At 41.5% G+C, this 22,152-nt stretch overlaps 1 protein-coding gene across 6 annotated transcripts in view; it reads right to left on the bottom strand.

Annotated features, from left to right (window-relative positions):
- The window catches only part of BIRC6 (baculoviral IAP repeat containing 6), a 342,965-nt gene that overhangs the window by 28,399 nt on the left and 292,414 nt on the right, over nt 1-22,152 (bottom strand). For all 6 annotated transcript variants that reach the window (XM_068232104.1, XM_068232106.1, XM_068232109.1 and 3 more), the window contains exons 66-68: nt 16,668-16,878; nt 3,160-3,305; nt 331-441 (exon numbers count right to left, since the gene is read on the bottom strand). In XM_068232104.1, coding sequence (XP_068088205.1) covers nt 331-441; nt 3,160-3,305; nt 16,668-16,878 — 468 coding nt within the window. The remainder of the gene's footprint in view (nt 1-330; nt 442-3,159; nt 3,306-16,667; nt 16,879-22,152) is intronic.

Here is a 22,152-nt window from a genome sequence, read left to right as displayed (position 1 = left end):
GCCTAGTACACGACGAGAAATTTGTGGCAGATCGATTTCCAACATGTCCAGAAAACTGATCGGAAATCAGATCCGACAGGTTGAAATATAATCGATTTGGCAGGAAATCTGCCAGAAAATCTCAACGTGTGTACCTAGCATTATGGCTGAGAGGGTGCGTAAATGTAATTTATGCAACTTGTTTATATTATAAAGGGATAGTATACCCCTAACTTTGAGCATACTAGAGGTGCTACTAGTCAACCAAATCCAAATTACAAACATCTTGTTGGAAATGGGTCAGTATGACTTTGAAATGAGACCTGCAAATGCATAATAACATTCTCTTACCAAACTGAAGCTTTTTCATCACTGCCACATACTTCTCCTCTAGGGACCGCAATACTGAGAAAGGTTTTGACTTCACAGCAACTTTTTTTGAGAATTCAGCCAGCTTCTTTTCTAGAGAGCATAAAAAAAAAGAGAAAGATAAAAATGACTTGCTCACATCTCTATTTAGCACTGTGCCTCATCTGACCTTGTTTCTATGGTGTTTTCCTGCTTGCACAGCAGGATCCTATACAGTGCTGCAGTGTATGCAAAGGATTCTGGATGCCCAGGGTTTATCCTCACCCACAGCAGAGAACCAATGGCCCTTGTAGTGCCCTAAGTATGGCAATTACATGTGGGGATTCCTAAACCTATAGTTAATTTAAGTACTGGTACCATCACCCGCAAATTCTTATAATCCAATCACTAGTTTAAGTAACTAGGGTGCTTTAAATTGGCGGCTTCCTCCATGCCATGCATTGAGAAGGTTATGTAGCACACCCTGTAACTTGGCAAATAAATGCGATTCTGACTTTACTGGTCGAACTCCAAGTTGCATAGTTTGTGTTAAAGTGGAATGAAACCCAGCATTTATTTGCTCTAAAAAAAATATTTACAGCATATTATATACAACCAACATTTTTGTTTTACTAGAACAGCGTTCAAAGGGTTACACACAGGACTAAAAAGTTCACTGCAGAGAAATGTGGATGCATCCAAAGTGGAGATAATGTTATCTTGTGTTTACTTGTATCAAGTGAGGAATGTGACATTCTCTGACTGTGCAGAAGCTCCTGGACACAGCCACTCAAAGCATTTCTGCCTTCAATACATAATGAATAAAACCAGTTATGAATAAAATGCAAAGTCAGCTAAAAAAACTGTACTTTTGGGAACATGTCATTTCTAAATGAATAATACTTATGCACAAATGCAAATATGATAGCCTTTGCAAAGGCCTTCGACACTGTGCCACACAAAAGTCTGGTGCAAAAGTTGAGGTTGCAAGGACTGGGGGAAGAGTCTGTGTGCATGGATAGGGAACTGGCTAATAGACAGAAAACAGAGTTGTGGTCAATGGATCATACTCAAAATGGGTGACTGTTAGCAGTGGGGTCCCACAGGGGTCTGTACTGGGTCCAGTGCTCTTCAATTTATTTATTAATGACCTAGTAGATGCAGTAGTAAGCAATGTTGCTATTTTTGCAGATGACAAAAAATTGTGCAGAATCATCAACTCACAGGAAGATAGGGACATACTGCAACAGGATCTGGATAGGATGGCTATATGGGCACATAAATGGCAGATTAAATTCAATGTTGATAAATGTAAAGTCATGCATTTTGGTCGTACCAATGGTCTAGCACCAAACAAAATAAATGGGATACAGTTGTGGACATCAAACTTGGAGAAGGACTTCGGAGTACTCATCGACAACAAGTTAAATTATCGTAGCCGTTGCAGCTAGAGCTAACAAAATTTTGGGATGCATTAAAAGGGAAATAAAAACTTGAGGTGCTAGCATAATATTGCCCCTTATTAAAGGTGCCCATACACTCGTCAGATTGGCAGCAGACAGATAAGAAATGCATCTGATGATCTATCTGATGCGTTTTTAGAACATTTTTTACCAGGATAGAATTCCAATAGATTTCAGTTTGAAATCTGTTGAAATTCGATCTGATGGCATTTTTTTGCCATCAGATTTCCATTAAGGCCAATGCAAACTGATAAGCAATCTCATCAGATCGACCTAAATTTTCCACCCTGCTAGTTCGATGGAAATCCATCGAAATCGATCGAAATCGGCCGTCGATCGGTCGATTGGCCAACCGATTTGCGATCGATCGATCGCGATCGATCGGTCGGCCAGAAAATCGGCTGAGTGTATGGGCTGCTTTACTCTCTAGTAAGGCCACATCTGTAATATGGAATTCAGTTCTGCGCACCACATTACAGGAAAGATATTGCAGTTTTAGCACAGGTGCAGAGAGGAGCAACAAAATTGATACGTGGGATGGAAGGTCTCACTTACCAAGAAAGGTTAGATAAACTGGGTTTATTTAGTCTAGAGAAAAGACACCTTAGAGGGGATCTTATTAAAATGTATAAATACATCATAGGGCAATACAAAAGCTTGGCAGATAAGTTTTTTGTCCCTAGGCCTTCTCAAAGGTCTAGAGGACATGATCTGCGCATGGAGGAAAACCGTTTTAGCCATTTATTTAGGAAAGGGTTCTTTACAGTAAGAGTGATTAAGATGTGGAATGCATTGCCACAGGAAGTAGTTATGGCAAATTCTATACCTGCATTTAAAGGGGGCTTAGATGCTTTCCTTGCGTTGAAAGACATCCATGGCTACAATAACTACGTAATGCCCAATGATGTTGATCCAGGGATTTTATCTGATTGCCATCTGGAGTCGGGAAGCAATTTTCTCCCTTTTGGGGCTAATTGGACCATGTCTTGTAAGGGTTTTTCGCCTTCCTCTGGATCAACAGGGATATGTGAGGGAGCAGGCTGGTGTTTTACTTTGTTCTCTGGTTAAACTCGATGGGCGTATGTCTTTTTTCAACTATGTAACTATGTATGGCATATAAAAAGTAGGAAAACATTGTTTTATTGATTATTATGTCAGGGTTTTATACCGCTTTAAATTAGGAGAAAAGCCAGAATTATTTTTATTTGACAAACTTCCTTTTTTCTTGACCGTCAACAAACCAGGAAGAAAACATCTCTCCCTATATGAATTCCTATCAATCAAAGCCTAACCAGAGTTCTACTGCTTTCCACCTATAAACAGAAAGGTAAGTTCCACTGTGGTCTGAATACACTGGACTATGGCTTACCTTGATTAGCTTGACGAAGACTGGTGGTAGCAACATAAACTATCTCTGCAGTCCTCTGGATGTCTGGCACCAGTAAAGTCAGGCCTTCTGGCTCAGGATCAGAAGCATCGGGTTTCACTCCTGCTTTGGCCTTATCTTTCTTGGACCTGTGCATGTTAGGCAGGAAAAAAACAATCTAAACTGTTATACCCGCGTTTACATGTATAATATTAAACCATTGTTACACCCTATAGAAGGAAACCAGTGACTAGCTGAGAGAGGTCTACAAAGCAATGCAGTGTTACAGAGCTGGAGCATAAAGCCACCATATAATGCTTTATTAGCTGGGCTAAGATCATGTAGACTTCTACAGCATTCCATCAACTGGAAATCTGTCCCCGTGTGTATGTAGCTTAAAGGGCTGCCCCTTTACTGCAAGCAAAACCTGAACCTGCATTTCAGACAGGCCTGGCACTAATAGAAGAGGCCAGACAGCCATCACATGGGGTGGAATAGGCCTTGAATTAGGGATCTGAAAGAATTTCAATTAACTTCAAAGAAAGCAGCATTAGTACAGCTGACAGCAAATGTAATGGTGCACAGTACACAGCTTTTCTGCCCATTAACATGCCTGTAATCCAACTAAGACATGGTTCACTTGTCAAGAGACAAGAGTTGCAGGGGCATAGCTAGCACCAATAATCAGTGGTATGGGCTACGGGTCCATTCTGGGGTGCCCTGCATGTCCCCCAGGCAGAGTCAGGCAGTGGGCAGCAGTAATCCCCTCCGACCCCTTGGTCACTAGATTCTGCAGACATGTTTTCCGGGCTTCTCCCACTAGTGTCTGAAAATTAATCAGACGCTAGAGCTTCTAGTGAATGATTGAGGCATCACAGCTCACAGCGTACCCCATAGAGCTGTGGAGCCTCTATGGAGCCATATTGGGAGCTGTAGTGCCTCAATGGCAGGCATGCTTGGAGCTGTGGTGCATAAATGTGGGCATGCTGGGTGCTGTAATACCTTTATAGAGGCATGCAGGGGGTTGTGGTTCTTCTATGTGGGCATGCTGAGAGTTGTGGTGCCTCAATGGGAGGCCCCTAGAAGTTTAGGGAATGCTATTGTAGGACTGCCAGACAACCTGGCAGCAGGCCAGCCCGCCTAGCAGAAAGCCAGACCAGCCAGCACAGAAGCTTGGTAACTCTGCCTAGTTATGTTTAAGTGACACTGCTCATTTATGGGATATGCTGTGCAGGCCTACTTGGACCCAGGGCTGTGGAGTCGGTACAAGAATCTTCTGACTCCAACTCAGACTCCTCAGTTTAAGAAACCATGCTCCAACTCCGACTCCAGGTACCCAAAATGGCTCTGACTCCAACTCCTTAGTCTAATACTTACCAGGGCTTTGGATTTTGCACAAAAATCATCCGACTCAAGACTCCCAACTCAGTTTATGAAATCACAGACTCCAACTCTGAGTGCCCAAAATTCTCTTCAACTCCACAGCCCTGCTTGGACCGCTATTAAATTTGTGTAGATTTGGCTCTACCCGTAACCACATCCACATTCTGGTGCGTGGCCACACCTATTTTTGGGATAGAGTACCCAAAAGTGCCCCCAACCTCTTAGGATCCTAGCAATGCCCCCTGTGAGTTATTTTTCATTTTAGTCAGTATAGTGTGTATTCTACACAATAATGTAACAGGTCTGTTGCCTGTATTGCCTGTCAGTGTCATGTGGCCTCATTCTCTTCAACTAAATGGGGATGACCGCCAATACTTCTAAATATGGGCAAGCAACATTGTCTCATTGAATCATAGAGAGCCCGGGGTGAATGTGCACCACTGCAATATATGATACATTTTGTGGCTGGTATTTGTGGTACATTGTGGAGTAAGCTGCTTGGCAACAATCCTGTTGTGGACAGGTCTTTTAATTCAATGGAAAGTGGGTGCAGACAAGACTACAGGCAAGAATATGTGCAGCTGTGTTGCATTTAACTCCTTAAATGAAAACCTAAAATGCAGTATATTTCTATTATTGACAAGAGGCTAATTTAAAGCTTTGTGCATAAAGATGCAATGTACAGTTCTCACATTTGAGTAAGGCATAGGCTTGAGGAGGAATTATTTGCATGTACTCAGCATGTGTAGCAACTACAGCAAGATCTCCATGAAGCATAATGTTGAATACATGCGGGAGATTCCATGTTTCACAAGGAAGAGAAGAAACAATAAAGTTGGATTATGGGCTCAAACTATAAATGTGGTTTTGCGTTTATATCAATCTCAAACTGGAGTGCCTATTTTACTTTCAAAATCAAATGCATTTTCCTTTAGGAGAATCAGCATCTTTTCTGGAAATTAACTCTGCAAGACTCTACATAGTGTGTAGTATACTCAATACTCCATTATTTCAGCTGATGAGCTTGCAAATGTTTGTTCCAGGCCAGCACTTTTCTCCTCGTCTCACATGGGTTATGCTCCACTGTATAAGCAGAATGCATGATTTAGCAGCCACTGTTTAGTAGACGAACATCTTACAATAAAATAACTAATGCATGGGAAATACTGAAAGTGGATCGGTCATGGCGAATTCCGGTTTCCAAGTTTCAGATCCTGGAAATAAAATGGCAATGCTACCATAGCATTTGTATAGTCAACCCATTAGCCTTGTGTTATCATGACACAAAGCACAGCACAGCAGGAGCTCCCACTACACTGGGGAATGAGTGAGAATGATTCTGCACAAATGGGTTAAAAGGACATCAGAAGGAGACACTGGGAAGAAATTCAGCAGTGCTGACAATGACAGCAGTGCTGGAAATGAGGAGGACAGTGGGCAAACACCACAATGTCTAGACAGAAAAAAAACACTGCTTGTTTAATATTCATGTAGTGGAACTCAAAGGTTGTTTTTGTGTTTTTAGGGTTCCCCTTTGTAAAAGCCTTGTCATTTTGGCAAAAACTTGTCAACAATTAAAATACACTGACTTTCAATTAATTTTTATATTGGTTTAGCATAGGTTTATGTTAGAATGTCCTAAATTTGGACAGTTATTTCTTGTTCTCCATGACAAAAAACAAGGAGATGCTTTAACCTCCTCAGCTGTAACCCCGAGCTGAGCTCGGGGTAAGCCGCCGTGGAGGATATCTCAGCCCCTGGTGGGGCGATTTCAGTTCTGCAAAGTGCAGTACTCGCAGCTAGCACTTTGCTAGCTGCGGGTCCAGCTCGATCGCCGTCGCTCTGCGGCGATCGTCCGCACGCAGCGGCAGAAGAGGGCTCCCCCTCCGCCAGAGCCCTGCGCAGCCCGGACCAATCAGTCCCGGGCAGCGCAAAGGGCTGAATTGGATGGGTCTGACGTCAGGACGTCGGATGACGTCCATGACGTCATTCCGATCGTAGCCATGGCGACAGGAGAAGCCAAACAGGAGATCTCGTTCTATACGCAATCTCCTGTTTACTTTTGTTGCCGGCGGCGATCGGACTTGAGGGACACATGCGCCCTCTAGTGGTGTTTTATGTAGCTACCACTCAGGTAGCTACATGAAGCAGAAATTTTTTTTTTTCAAAAAAAGTGCAATGCAGCCTCCTTGGCGGAAAAATTGAACCGCCAAGAAGGTTTAACAGACAACTAGAGAAGGAGATGTCTATGAGACACTAATAACTCCGGCTTGCATGCACATTTGAATTTTCATTTGTTCTGGACTGGCCCAGCCGATATGACTGTGGCAAAGCAGGTAGTTTGGGCGCTGTGGTAAAACAGGCGCTCCATAGACTGCAATGTTAAAGTAAGACATAGGTAGAGGGAGGATTAATGTGAGAATAGGGTTAGCTTTAGCCGCAGCATATGATTGGTTCATTTTTAAGCTGCCTAAACGTGGAAAAAAAACTAGCATACAAATTTGCATCACTCGGTAGGTTCCAAGATATATTGGAAGAATCTCTAGAGGCTTCCCTATACTTAGGTTATGTCAAACTCAAATACAAAGTGGGCTGAAATTATACACTGGGAACTAGTCACAGGCCAACCTCAATGTCTGCTGGCCACCTGATTCCCTTAAAAAGTTCTCTGGCGTCTAGTGAACCTCATCCTTCCCCTATACAGTACCCTGGTGTTTAGTGCTGTCACCCTACCTCCCCCATATGGCTTCCCTGGTGTTCTAGGACTTTACCTCCAATAATGTCTTCCATGGTGGTCTAGAGTGGGTTAAATATAATGCAAGGTAGGGAAACCACTTAAGGGCCAACTTTATAGGCTCCGAGGGCCAGATTTGGCTCCTGGGCCTGAGTTTGACATGTATGATCTAACTGCTAATTTTCTTGTACACAATCTCAATCTGTTAATGCAAATTGTGAAAGTGTGCCAATTGTGATTCTGCATTGTGCAGAGCTTTTTCCTTAACTTCTCAATTCCAACTGCTGTGCTCTTATTAGGAATGCCAGCAGCAAAGCTCTCCTGTTGTCTTATTAGGAATCCACCATAAGAAGCAAATAATCCTGAGTTGAAGCAGAACTAAAGTACAATTTGTATGCAAACATATGCAGCATTAAAGTGGACCAAATCTCCTCTTGGCCAGATTCAAATGATCTGTTTCAAGCTGCATCAACTTGCATAATCCTATTCGGTATTAATTGCATCTCACTGACCATCCTTACTGGCCACTAGAACTACTGACCTGCATTTACCTGCCATCCATGTAATGTTCTCTCAGTTTAAGCCAAAAACACAAAAAATAAAATATATATATATACAAAAATCATGTTAACCCTCTGAAACAAATTGCTGCTTTAAAATGAGGATGTTGAATCCCGATCGGACCTGTTGGATTTAATTGGATCGTAAATAGAATCGAAATAGAATCGTATAAAGAATCGTATCGTGTATATTGGGCTTTAGGCTGGCTTGAAATCTTTGGAGTGGATTAGGAAGTCACAAATCAAATTAGTAACAAATTATGGCTATACTTCGAAAATACATTCAGTTGCTACATGATTAGCTGCTAAACCCAGAGGAATAAAAAACAGGGCAGGTGTATACTAACTTCTCCAGACTCCTGCTACTGCCAATACATTATGTTTACTTATGCCTTGGCTATCAGGTTTCTTTGTTCTCTCCATTCAGCACATTATCTGTTTTCTAGACAATGACTCAAAAGAACCATTTGTCAGCAATCAGAAGAAAAAACAAGAGCTGTCAGAATATCTCCAACACAAATGAAAAGTTTTGCTAAGCAAGGTATCTCACCGCAAACTGTAGTATGTCAGCGATGCCCAAGCTGCTTCTCTAGCTAATCAATAATACAGACTCCTGCACATTTCAAATTCTGTATTCAGCCCAGAATAAGGCTTTATGTGGTCACATCAGCAATACACAAAACCATAAACACTAAATCTGTAGCCCAACATTTTGCTGTCCAATTTGGCCTGAAGCAAAAGTAAGGAGGTTACAGTAAGTAAAGTAGTTTATTCTAATGCAACGTGGGAACAATTTATCTACCCAGAAAAAAAAATCCATTTATGAGTTGGGATTATGCTAAATACATTAATTGGCTTATATTGTAGTTTTTACTTGCACAGCATTTTCCGCTACAAACAAGGGCCACATCATTTGAAGCCAGCAAGCACTCTTTTTATTGTAAGATAGCTGGTGCAGCACAAAGTAGCTTCCATCTGTCTCCTGAGATCATAAGAGAATTATATTTTGCCGTGAGATTTGAAGCTAAAACCCCCACCTCCCCAAAAATGTTTACATCACAAGAGAGAATGTTTTGCCAGTACTAAGGCTTTTATCCTTCAGCATAGCAGAAAATTAATCATGTCCAGTCCTTTACAATGGGCTGTTGCATGACCTATTCCCTTAGCAAGTCCTGGAAGCAAGGAAGTGTTTGCAGCTAAGATATATTTCCTTTTCACATTGCAATCTTACTAATCTATGCCTTAACCCCCCCCCCCCCCCCCCAAGAAAGTCTTACTATACCAGCGGCTCCCGGGATCGCAGACCTGGTCGCCTGTCTCGCCGCTCCTCTAGTGATGACCATTAGAGCCATCACTAGAGGAGCGGCGAGACAGGCGACCAGGTCTGCAATCCCGGGAGCCGCTGGTATAGTAAGACTTCCACTGCTATGCTGATCCCGGGGCCAGCGCACACTCAAGCGGGGAGCCCACACATGCGGGGAAAGTAGCAACATATGCCGGGAGGGGAGCGGACACGGGAGTGAGTCAGCAAGGGGAAGCGGCCACACGGGGGGAGCCAGCGATATATACATACACCTATGCACCTATCGGAATTACATGGGGAGCAGACCACACAGCTAGCTAATGCAGGGAATCCCCGACATAGTGGCAGTTCGCATCGGCGGGCGTTCGTAAGTCGAGGACTCCCTGCATTTGCTGTATAAGACGCAGGGACTTTTTCTCCCCATTTTGGGGGGAGAAAAAGTACGTCTTCTACGCTGGAAAATACGGTACATACTTACCTCAGCATCAGTTCCTCTGAGAAGCTCACCATTTTTTTCTTACAGTGATCCCTTCCAGTTCTGACAAGATTTTGTCAGACATGAAATTTACCAGTTGCTGCCAGTTATATATCAGCTGCTGTCCGTTACAACTGAATGTGCAAGGTAATGTCCATGTTTGCTGACCAGGAAGCTGTTATGGGGTAATGGCCATTTTCAAAATGGAGGACAGAGAATTCTATCGATCACAGCTGACAAGCAGGATGCAGGACAGGAGGAAGATTGATGAGCAGACTACATGGGAGTTAAGTATGACCTGTGTATGTTTATTTTGACTTATTTTCAGTTCAGGTTCTCTTTAAGTGCTAAAGGTGTATGTCAATTCCTAATACATGCATGAAACATCAACCTATAGCCTAACATAAGTTCCTAACACATTCCCCAGCAGGGGCTGTTATTTGATATTAGGTGGGATATTTGCTCAATTTTTCATCCTGCTTAAAACTTTTTCATTGACTGAAAATGTGAGCTTGCAGCATGAGCTACTTGCTCTAGGCAGGGGTCACACTTGTCTGCGCACTTTTTTCTGTACACTATGTGCTTTTGTATGTAGAAAATCATGCATTTTTTTAAAGCAGCTAATTTAATTAGAGGAAGCTGACAAAAATGTGCAGAATAATGCTGCAGTATGTCAGCTTTTTTCTCTTTTCGATCTGACGGAAAATTCTACCGTGTAGATGGGGCTTAAGACATAATGTATTATAAAATGAAAACCTGTATGTTATCTACACAATACTTATCTATCTGCAGTCAGCCATATAACATGTAGCATCTGGCAAAGGCCTGTATGTGAGCCCTATTTGCTTAATTAAACAAATCCAAACTTTTTTGGGGGGACAAGAGACAAAATCTTCTCCAGAAAGGGTGCAGCATAATCTTTTCTTACAGAGTTTAAAACACTTTCACAACCTTATAGCTTTTTATTGCAGTCTGACTCAGAGATTTTCCTTATGTGATAACTGTCCCAGTTATAGGGTCACCAAGAACACGAGATGAGGGGAAGTCTTTCCAATGGGGAGACAGACATGAAAACGTTCCCTCACTTTACCCAAAATGTTAAATCAGTTAAAAGCTAGAGCTCCACTAAACAGGAAAACCTCCCCATCTTTCAACAGTTAGGAATTTGGGTTGGGACTGGAAATGTTTGGCACTCATTTAGCTTTTTTTTTTATTTTTTTAAAGAAAATTATGGAAAAGTGAGTGTGGGGGGAATGACACCAATTAAAAAAAAAATAACTAAGATTTTGTAGTTTTCACAGACCCCATTTAAAACTGAAAATGCCACTGCGTTTTTAAAGTATTAAAGCTGGCTTTATAAGCTGTGCGAATGGCAGCTTCTCTTTTTGCACATTACAACACGAACAGGATTAAAACACAAAGTATGGAAATGTTAAAAATAAATTTAGTACTATGAAGTGTCTTAACCGATGCCAGGCAGTGATTTTTTTTGCTGAGAAAGTTAATTAGGTATCTTGAGCTCCAGAAAATCATGCTCCGAGCATAAATATAGATAGTCATTCGGATCCTGTGAGGATAATTAAGTATGACCTTTGATTTCCAAGAACCCAAATTTCAACATTGTATTTGACTGTATGCAATGTGCAAGCTTTATCTAGCTATTTTTGGAGTAGGCTTGCCCTTTTTTTTAATTAATAATGCATTGTTTGTAAATATCAAGGTTATGTAGAAAACATCTTCCCCAAAGGGAAAATAATCTGCTGCAATAAATTGTATCTAAAGTCTAGAACTTGTTTTTTATTTAAAGGCTCTCCTAGTTTACCTAATTTTCAAAGTGGAGGGAGGAGTGCAGAAGGATTGTTGTAAAGAGACCGTTTATAGATTGCATCCATATTTTCCTTATACCAGACCATCTGGCTGCCCAAGGTATCAAGTTAGTTTTGTTGGAGATTTTCCCCACTGGTTCTACTTCCTAACTCAATATACCTTCCATAGCTGCTAGTCACTCCTTAAATTGTGGTATAGGAGGCTTGCGCCACTGTTTCCTAATCAGTTCTTTTGCTAGCAGAATTCCAATGCTAATAAGGGGATTCATGTTAGTTTTACTCTGATGCCATCCAAAGAATACTGTGAGGATATTTATATTACACATCACTTGCCCCTGATTACACAATATTGCCCCTGTTTAACTCTCTAGTAAGGCCACATCTGGAATATGGAATTCAGTTCTGGGCACCACATTACAAAAAAGATATTGCAGTTTTAGAGCAGGTGCAGAGACGAGCAACAAAATTGATACGTGGGATGGAAGGTCTCACTTACCAAGAAAGGTTAGATAAACTGGGTTTATTTAGTCTAGAGAAAAGACGCCTTAGAGGAGATCTAATTAACATGTATAAATACATCAGAGGGCAATATAATAGCTTAGCGGATGAGCTTTTTGTCCCTAGGCCTTCTCAAAGGACTAGAGGACATGATCTGCGCATGGAGGAAAAACGTTTTAGCCATTTATTTAGGAAAGGGTTCTTTACAGTAAGAGTGATTAAGATGTGGAATGCATTGCCACAGGAAGTCGTTATGGCAAACTCTATACCTGCATTTAAAGGGGGCTTAGATGCTTTCCTTGCGTTGAATGACATCCATGGCTACAATTACTAGGTAATGCCAATGATGTTGATCCAGGGATTTTATCTGATTGCCATCTGGAGTCGGGAAGGAATTTTTACCTTGTAAGGGTTTTTTCGCCTTCCTCTGGATCAACAGGGATATGTGAGGGAGCAGGCTGGAGTTGTACTTTGTACTGGTTGAACTCGATGGACGTATGTCTTTTTTCAACCAAAGTAACTATGTAACTATGTAACCCCAGTGTGGCATCTCCAACAATTATTGATATTAAAGCGGATCCGAGATGAAAAACAAACTATAATAAGTAACTTGTCTATATATCTTATCTAAAGTTTAGATGGTTTACACATCAAATCTAGCTGCAAACAGTTTTAATAGAATATGATTATTTATTCGTGTGATACAATGACAGCAGCCATGTTTGTAAACATTACACAGAGGCAAGCTTATCTGTATCTTGAGCCATCAGCCTAATCCCCTCTCCTCCTCCCTCCTCTCCTCTGCCTCTGAAATCAATGGCTAGTAACACCTTCCCCTCCTCCTGCCCAGACTGAGCTCCCATGAGCCCTTGCTACTATCAAGGCTCTCTGAAACCCTGTGGGCGTGGCTTTTTTAGTTTATAGGGAATTAAAGTATTAAAACAAAAAAGTATTTGGCTTGAGGAATTCCCTATAAACAATAGGAAAGGAACACAATTATGCAATGAGTAAAAGTTCACCTCGGATCCACTTTAAGTATTTTTTAGTGTGATATACCATCGGTTAATTCGTTTCAGCTGTAGCATTTGTAAAGAGGGGTTGCAGCTATACCAAGTTTGCCTGAATTTCATAGGCCTCAGGTTGGTGGGTATTTGAGTGCCAAGGTCAGACTCCCACCTACTATAAAGCTTACCCAGATTAAATGTGTTTGTAGGGCGGCTATCTTTGTCTAGTCTAGATAGTAGGTTATGAACATATCTTTCATACTGTACAGATAGGGCTTTTCCAATAGGATATTTTGTAGTGTTTGCAGTCCTTGGAATTTGGCATGAATTGGCATGATTCAATTTCTTAAATCCCCATAGCAAACACATATCTGCTGGAATTAAAGTGTTAGCAAGCAGGGATCCCTCCAGCAGCTATACATATAAGGTTTCACAGTTGTATATTTAGTTTGAAAACACAACCTTGCTGGCACTGACAGTCATTGTAAAACAAAATACTCCTATAGTAATACATTAACCAGAAATTAATGGCTAATAATTTAAACTGTTAATTTAGTTTGTGGCAGATGTTGATATCACTGTTTCTATACAAATCTTCATGAATTATATATATATATATATATATATATATATATTTCTGTAAAAAATGTATATATGTAAAACACTTGCACGTTTATTTGCCAGGTCTGCCAAGTATATTCATCTACAGAGTACATAACCTAGCACACATCACATTTTATTTCTATTTATACACCAGTTCAGAGATTGTGGCTATGTACACTCTTGCCCACTGAGATATGGAGGATGCCATATTTATTCCTTTTAAGAAATACCAGTTGCCTGGTTAACTTGCTGACCTTCTGCTTCTAACACTTTCAGCCATAAACCCTGAAACAAGCATGCCACAGATCAGATGTTCCTGACATTGTCAGATCTGTCATGATGAGCTGCATGCTTGTTACTGGTCGGATTCAGACACTACTGCAGACAAATAGATCAGCAGGGCTGCTAGGCAACTGGTATTGGTTAAAAGGAAATAACTATGGCTGCCTCCATATACCTCTCACTACAGTTGTCCTTTAAAGGGGCACTATGGTGAAAATTAGGCCACTGGAATAATCCTGGTAGCATGTGCCTAATATTAGTAGTATCGGATATGAAACAGTTTATGAAATGTCTGCTTGTAAGGTTATAGACAGCATATGCAGAAATCCTGCAAGTCCTCCCCCTCTGCTGACTCGAACTGTGCTGTAACAGCTCTCCTCTCTCCCTGCTGAAACTATACGGGACAGTGGAATGCAGGCTGCTCAGTGAGTGCTGTGGAATATGTTTGGGATTTCATGGGGGCAGCCATCTTTTTGGTTGAAAGGAGGTGACAAGGAGCAGGAGACACAGTTCCAACTGTCCTGTGTCCTGATTACCCCTCCCAGCTGCACACGCTAGGCTTCAAATCTCAAATTCAAAATGAAAAAAAAATTGCCCCAAAACAGCAGAACGAGAACAACAACATCCGAAATCCCATCATGCTTTGCACAGCATCAGGGGAAAAATGCCCGGGCAGTTTTCTTCTGTGCAGCTAAAAATGAGGCTTGTATAAGAGAAACAAAGTTCTGATGCTGTGAAACTGTTAAAGAAACACCAGGCCTTTTCAGTGCTGCAGAGTCGATTTTTAGTCTGGAGGTTCACTTTAACCTGTCTGCCGCCCATCACTGTGTCCGGACTTCTCTTTCGGGTTCGTGCCACACTTGGTTGCCGGCGCATTGCATAAGGGGCACATGTGTGACGTCACAGTAGTGAGGCACAGACTCTAGGGGAGCACACAAAAGGGCTACCCTTGTAATCAGTACAGCTGCATTTATACAGCTTACTGCTTACTACCAAACCCCAATGCTTCAGGGGTACAGCCTCCTTTCCAGGGGCACTTGAAGACACTGACCCAGAAAAAACACACAGTAGTTTGACCACACTAGTTGTTCAAATGCTTGTTTCAGGTGTGTGATTCAGATGATAGCAAAGTGAAAAAGATCAGGACAGCCAGACAATTGGCAATGATTTAAAGGAGTAAAGTATAGCGGTCTCCATATCCTCACTACAGGGTCACTTTAAACAAAAATCCACACATAAAAAGTCCTAAGCCAGTGGTAAATGCAGTCACCTAGGTGTGGTAAGGCCAGTTTCTATAGGCGGGCGAAGGCAGGGCATTTCCCAGGGTGCAGCAGCGGGTGTATGCAGATCCCCCTAGGGGGCCCTGTTAGTATGAGATAGAAAGGAAGGGACCAGGAAGTAAGTACATGCGGCATGTGGATCCCAGCAATGTTAGAAACGTAGCCTGCTCTGCATGTGCCCTGAACCTACTGGGGGGAGGCACGATTTTTATACCATCACCCTGTGAATATTTTAGCCTAGAAACTACCCTGGGTGGGGTCATGGTAAAGAATGTGACCATACTAACTGTACAAACATGGCCCTCCTCTGAAGACTTATTTGTGCCAGACGATATAATTTATTTATACCTACTGTATAAATACAATCAAATCAAAATGGTCTATTTCAAGCAGTGAAAAAATGTGCTTTATATCTTGTTCATTATAATGCTGGCAGAAAAAAACAAAAGTCAATAGCAGGATTTGTGTCAGATAAACTGATTAACTTTTACTATTTATTGTATGATAACCTCGTAACATGCTGCTGCAGCTTTTTGCAGCTAAAATAGACTTCCCACCAGTCTTAATCATAGAAAATCCTATCATGTCAAAAGCTGAACTAAGCCTGAAGTGCATATTTATATTTAACTTATGGCATCTTTTAAAAGCAACTAGATGTCACATGCTGTATGCTACAGTAGAACTACAGCTACTGCATAAACAACTTGCTGCAGGTGTGTGAATAAAACTGCTGAAGACCAGCGTGATAACCAGGCAAATTGATTTTTTTCAGAACCATGTCAACAATGGCAGCTTTAGAGAGTCTGAAGTGAGAATAAATCTCGCTTCAGACCTCATAAATAGCAGGGGCATGTGTGCCCCTGGTAAAACGCCGCTATCCCGCGGCTTAACAGGGGTCCCTGATCCCCCAAATCCCCTCGATGCAGCGGAGGAGCGCTTCCTGGTTGGGGCAGGGCTAACCGCCGGAGCCCTGCCCAACGCGCGTCTGTCAGGACGTATCTCCACCTCTCCCCCGCCCCTCTCAGTCTTCCTTCACTGAGAGGGGCGGGGGAGAGGCGGCGATGCGCCGCTGATAGACGCGACTGGAGGCAGGGCTGCGGCGGTTAGCCCTGCCTCCAGGAGCGACCAAATGTACGTCCAAGTCTTGCGGGGGGGGATTTGGGGGTGAAGGGACCCCCGTTTAGCGGCACGATAGCGCCGGTTTAGCAGGGACACACATGCCCCTGCTAACTTTGAGCTCTGAAGCGAGATTTATTCTCGCTTCAGAGTCTCTTTAAGGCCCCCTGCACACTGCAAATCCGATTTGTGATTCTGATTTGCAATTCCGATTTTCTCTGGATGCTATTAAAACAAAAAAAATAAAAGCAGAAAAAATGCAGCATGCAGTAACTATTAAAAACGCAAATCAGAATCACATGTAGTGTGCAAGAGGCCTAAAGCAGTTCACATTAATGCATTTCAACCGTGTATTTAGCCATCTGCCTGGAGACCATATTTAAAGCAACATCCATTCCATTTGCAAAGGCCAATTATGGACATTGCAACAGTGCATTCATCCTGTACCTTAATCTGTTAGTGTAGGTATCTACGCAAGTTTTCATTTTTGCCAGCAAGGTGCCCACAGATGCTTGGGACTCGGTCTGGTCTTCTTCCTCTTCTCCATTAGTGCCAGATAGAGGGAGCAGCAGAGGTACCAGGGCTACACATGAAGCAATGGCTCGAAGCAGCTCCAGCAGAGCCCTGTACAGGGGCACATGTCTAGCCATATCCAACACTGAAAACAAAAAAAAACAATACAAATGAACACTCCTTGAATTGTCCTGCTGACAGTTAATTTCAATAACAATGATTTCTAAGTGTAGCATAACCAGCACCAAGGTGTCCTCTTAACAGCAACTCTATCTAAAGATATAAAAAAAATACAATAAAACATCCATCCAAATACGCTTTATTTGGGCAGCTGTGAGCAGTATTTATAGCACACAGAGCAGTGAAAATAGCAGTCTATTTTGGATAGATGTCATAGTGCTTTACTATACATCTAAGGATTAATATTCTTTTACTCCACTGTTAATGAGCAGATATTCCCACCTTAAAGGACACATCCGAAGAAAAAAAAAATCTACTTACCTGGGGCTTCCTCCAGCCCCTAGCAGCTGATCTGTCCCTCGCTGCAGCTCCAGGGACCCCTCCTTTGCAGATGCTGACTTTGCCGTCCCGTGGCCAGGAGCATTCTGCGCAGGCGCAATAGTTCTGCACCAACGCAGAACGCTCCAGGCCATGATATTGCAATCATGAGTGGCCCGCCTGCACACTGGCGCAGGAAGAGAAGATGGTGACTCAGCGAGGTTGGCATCTGCAATGGAGGAGACTCCAGGACACCTGAGCTGTGGCGAGGGACAGATAGGCTGCCAAGGGCTAGAGGAAGCTCCAGGTAAGTAGATTTTTTTTCCCCCCTGTGACCTGTGCTTTGAGGCCTGGGACCCACTAGCAGCGCTTTCCTAAGCACTTGTTATTTGTAAAGCTCTTGCTAATGTAATGCTATGGCTGCTTAATAAAAAAAAAAAATCTCATCCCACAAGTGGGATTCACACACACAGCATTACATTAGCAAGAGGTTTTCAAATCACAAGTGCTTAGAAAATCGCTGCTAGTAGATTCCAGGCCTAAGTCAAGGCTGGACAATCTGCACAAGTTTATTGAATACAGAATTTTTTTGTTTTTAATAAGTTGGCTGACATGGAAGACAGCTGTAGTTTACACATACTGTATTGATTCTTGTGTACATACCTTATACCTCATTTCCCACATATACATCCTAACTTTTTGAAATAAGAAAGAGTGACACTAAGACACGCCCCTGCCACACCCCTTGCCATGTACATCACAAAGAATTCAGGAACTCATAATTTTATCATTCAAATCACACTGCTCCTTTCACATTAGGTTTTCTTCATTTTAACATTTGGAAATAATAAATATATCAATTTAATTGATGTGAATAAAGTTTAGTGTTTTAAGAGTACATCAGTCCTGAAAGAGGGACAAATTAAGAAAGAGGGACGGGAGACTTGGGTACCTAACAGGGGCTGTACCTCCAAAAAAGGTACAGTTGGGAGCTAAGCACATATCACTTTCCTCCCATTCCTCTCTAGGCATTCTCTCTCATAACACATCTATACCATCTACTGCATGCATGGGCAAACTTGGCCCTCCAGCTGTTAAGGAACTACAACTCCCACAATGCATTGCAGGAGTCTGACAGCCACAGTCATGACTCAAAGGCAAATGCATTGTGGGACTTGTAGTTCCGTAACAGCTGGAGGGCCGAGTTTGCCCATGCCTGATCTACTGAAATATGCCTTCAATCTCTGCATTTCCTCTACTCCAGAGCAGATTAAACATCACTTTACCTTGCATCATTTATTCAGGCATCACTCATGCTGAATAAACTTCAATACATTATTTACCACATGGTTTATATTATACCCCACTCCGCTTTATATATGACATGCCTCATTGTATAACAGTCAACAATGTACCTCACATTTCATGTCTCAGATCAGTCCTCTCCCTTTCATTCTTCATACCACAAGTCATCTGCACCTCCTATGTTGGCACATCCATGCCATGCTTCAATATATCTTCATCCCTCCTGCGCCCAACACCTCACACTTCAATCATTTCTATGTCTAGATCTCCATAAAGCACGGTTCTTTTGTGCTTTATGCTTCCTTAGTACACAGTCCATCTGCACCTCATACATCACTCCTCTCTATCATATCCCTCGTATATCAATCTTTTGAGTGTGATGTATTTCTCTTTTCTCAAGCATGTCTTCTCTATACTTATAGCGGACCCTATTGTTGTCATGAGGAAGTTGTACTCCATATAAAATCCTACATATTCTAGAGGCCTTCATATTTTGTGGTCATGCATGAGACTTGCCTGTCCTTTATGTTTTGTTGACTGCTACAATATACAGTATAGTGGTGCTGATAATCAAAAAAACGCACATTCATGACTTATATGGTAAATCACTATCAGTTAACATATTAGGCAGTCATATTATTAAACCCAAGCAGTTATTCAAAAGGTCTTAATTTCGAATGGCTACACCAACAAAAAAGTATTTTACAGCACTAAAGAAGCAGATATGTATTGGAAAATGTATTAAATTTATTTATGCTCATGCTTAAAAGCTTAACCCCCCCAGGTTCTCAGGTAACTTTATAGCTTAGGATTGGAGAATATCAACTTCAATAAAATGTACAGAGGTGCAGATCATCTTATAGGCCGAAAAATGTAGTCAAAGATTACAAGACTGGATATTAAGAACAAGTACGAATATGTCATATTACTATAGCCTATATGTGAACATTGCCAAGTTCCTTTGCTAATACTTACAGCCTTACCCACAGTATAGTATGAGATGACTGATTTTTGTAGATAGGGGTTAGTAAGTAACAGTTTGAATTTCCAAATACCAAGCTGTGAGCTTGAACACGTTACCATTTCCCTTTGCCGCAAGCACCACATATTACAGTATTAAAGTGAATACAGGCGTGAAAGAAATCAGCACAGTGCAACAGCTTCACGATTTTATTACATGCTGTTAAATTACACACAGGTAATCAATACCACCTACATAGACTGCTGTCGTAATATAAGAGATATTCAGTAACCCCAGTCACCTTTTTTCTAGCGACAGAGAATAAAAATCAATACAATTATTGTATACATAAATTAGTTAATATATTTTTAACAGTAGTTTTATTTTTAGAAATTCATGCTTCCAGAATCCTGGATACATTAAGTAAACAGATTTTATTCCACTGTTATACTTAAAGGCATTCTTCATGCACAGAACTAAAAAAAACATTCAAAACCCTAGTAAACAGAGTGCTCAAGTGTTGCTTTTTCTGTGAAATAAGATTTCTGTAGCTTAAAGCACACAAACATTTAAAAAAAAATGTTAAGTATGTAAACTCAAGTAGAGGGAGTAAACCCACTCCTTGTCTCAGCTGATATCACAGATATAGATATAATACATGGGGTGATGGGCACATCAGTATCTCCCCCCCAATAGATAACGACTCACCAGATGATGCGCCTAACATGGCCCAAAAACCCAAAAATCACATCTGAAAAGCGTTTCATTGTTTTTCTTTCACATGTAGGCAAATTACAATTGTTCTATACACAGCAGAAAACAGTGAAAGGAAGCCATCACTCATGTTAGAAGAATGCTGTTAATGGTCTACACCATGTTCATATTTTACTCTGCTCTAATACAAATTGATTTAGCCATTAAGAGCTTGTTTTCATTGCAATAGAGTGCGACGGCACAGAAAATTAGCTATGCAAAATTTGAAAAATTCTTCACCTTCTTTGCCCTCATTAGTAGTTATTAACAAGTTATCAAGCCTAACAATGAAAAGGGAGGAAGGAAACTAAGCTGGATTAACACTGTCTTCCTGGTAATGGTTAGAAAAGTGTGCTTTTTAGTCAAAAACAAGCTGTTCACCCCAAGACCTGTACACTAGTCTGCACAAACACCTTCCTAATCAGTCTATAAAAGAGGACAACCGTTTCAACTTGCTCCCTTGAAGTCACTTCAGATGTAATGTTTTAAGATATATGAAAAAAAAAAACAAAGCTAAACTTAATGGGCTGTTAAATAGATAATATTGAGCAGAGCTAACTCCTTTTTTCCAAATCATTTAACATTTTGAATACAGCTTAATTGAATGAGAACAGCAATCCAGTAACGCTGAGATGAAACAAAAGGGGCTGCTTCTGCACCAACGGTGCACACAGATGACAGGACATGCCAGATAGAAACTCAAAAGCAAACTGAAGAAAGAGCTATAGCCTTTCTATTTTTTTTTTTTTTAATAAGAATCTGACGCTTCTCTTGCAGATTGTAAATTCATTAACCACTTCCTGCAAAATGGACATTTATAAATGTCCTATTTGTGCACCTTTAGTGCAAATAGGGTGTTTATAAAAGTACAACTATTCAGCTAAAGCATACATGCAATGAGGGAGTTCGCACATTTGAATCCTTCAGCCAATACTATGAAGTGGTTAATATTTACAGGTTTGCAACAGAAAGGCACAGCAGGTATACCTGTGTAACTGATGCAAAAGTTTCAGAAGCATCAGTACACTATTAAAGAGACTCTGAAGCAAATGTAATAGCATGTGATTACTGTAAAGCACTACAGATAGTGCTAAACCGCCGCATCCCCGCGGCAAAACGAGAGGTTTAAACCCCTCAAATACCCTCTGCAAACTTGTACGACTTTCTTGGTCCTGGATTTTGCTGCTCATGGAGGCAGAGCTATGAGCTGCAGCTCTGCCTCAATTAATGTCAATCGCCGCACGGATCTCCGCCTCTCACTGCCCCTCTCAGTGAAGGCAGATTGAGAGGGGCGGGGAGAGGCGGCGTTCAGCAGGGATTGACGCGCTAAGAGGCAGAGCTACAGCCATAAGCTCTGCGTCATCAGGAAGCACTCCCCTGAGTTTGTAGAGGGGATTTGTGGGCTATGAACTCGTTTTGCCCCGGGGATGCTGCGGTTAGCACTATGTAAGGTGCTTTACAATATTCACATGCTGTTACACTCGCTTCAGTCTCTCTTTAAAACCAAAGGCCAAACAGAAAACAAAAAAAAAATACAAAGCATTCTTGGCTTCTTATTTCTAATTAAAAGCTTTAACCCTAGCACAGCGGCCATAGACATAAAATAGCTCAGGTAGTAGGTTTTCTGAAGGGCTCAGTTTTCCTCCCACCATTGCTAAATATTTCAGTACTGCAGGCTTTCCCAGTCCTCTTCAGTGCACCTTTCCAAACATATGAATATGGTTGTGTGTGCTTCTAGCTATCATGTCACTTCTACACGTTTTACGCTCTACTGCATTTGAAGCTCATAAGCCATGACTCGTCATCACAGGAATTTGCCAATGTGTGTCTAAAATATCCAAGATTGCAGCTCCCTGCGGCTTAGCCAACGTCATAGTGAGTTCCCTAAAAGTCTCAAATATT

This window comes from Hyperolius riggenbachi, chromosome 4, assembly GCF_040937935.1.
Source record: "Hyperolius riggenbachi isolate aHypRig1 chromosome 4, aHypRig1.pri, whole genome shotgun sequence".
Lineage (NCBI taxonomy): Eukaryota > Metazoa > Chordata > Amphibia > Anura > Hyperoliidae > Hyperolius > Hyperolius riggenbachi.
Note: the sequence above shows the minus strand (reverse complement) of the source record. Positions and strands in the feature narration are given on the sequence as shown.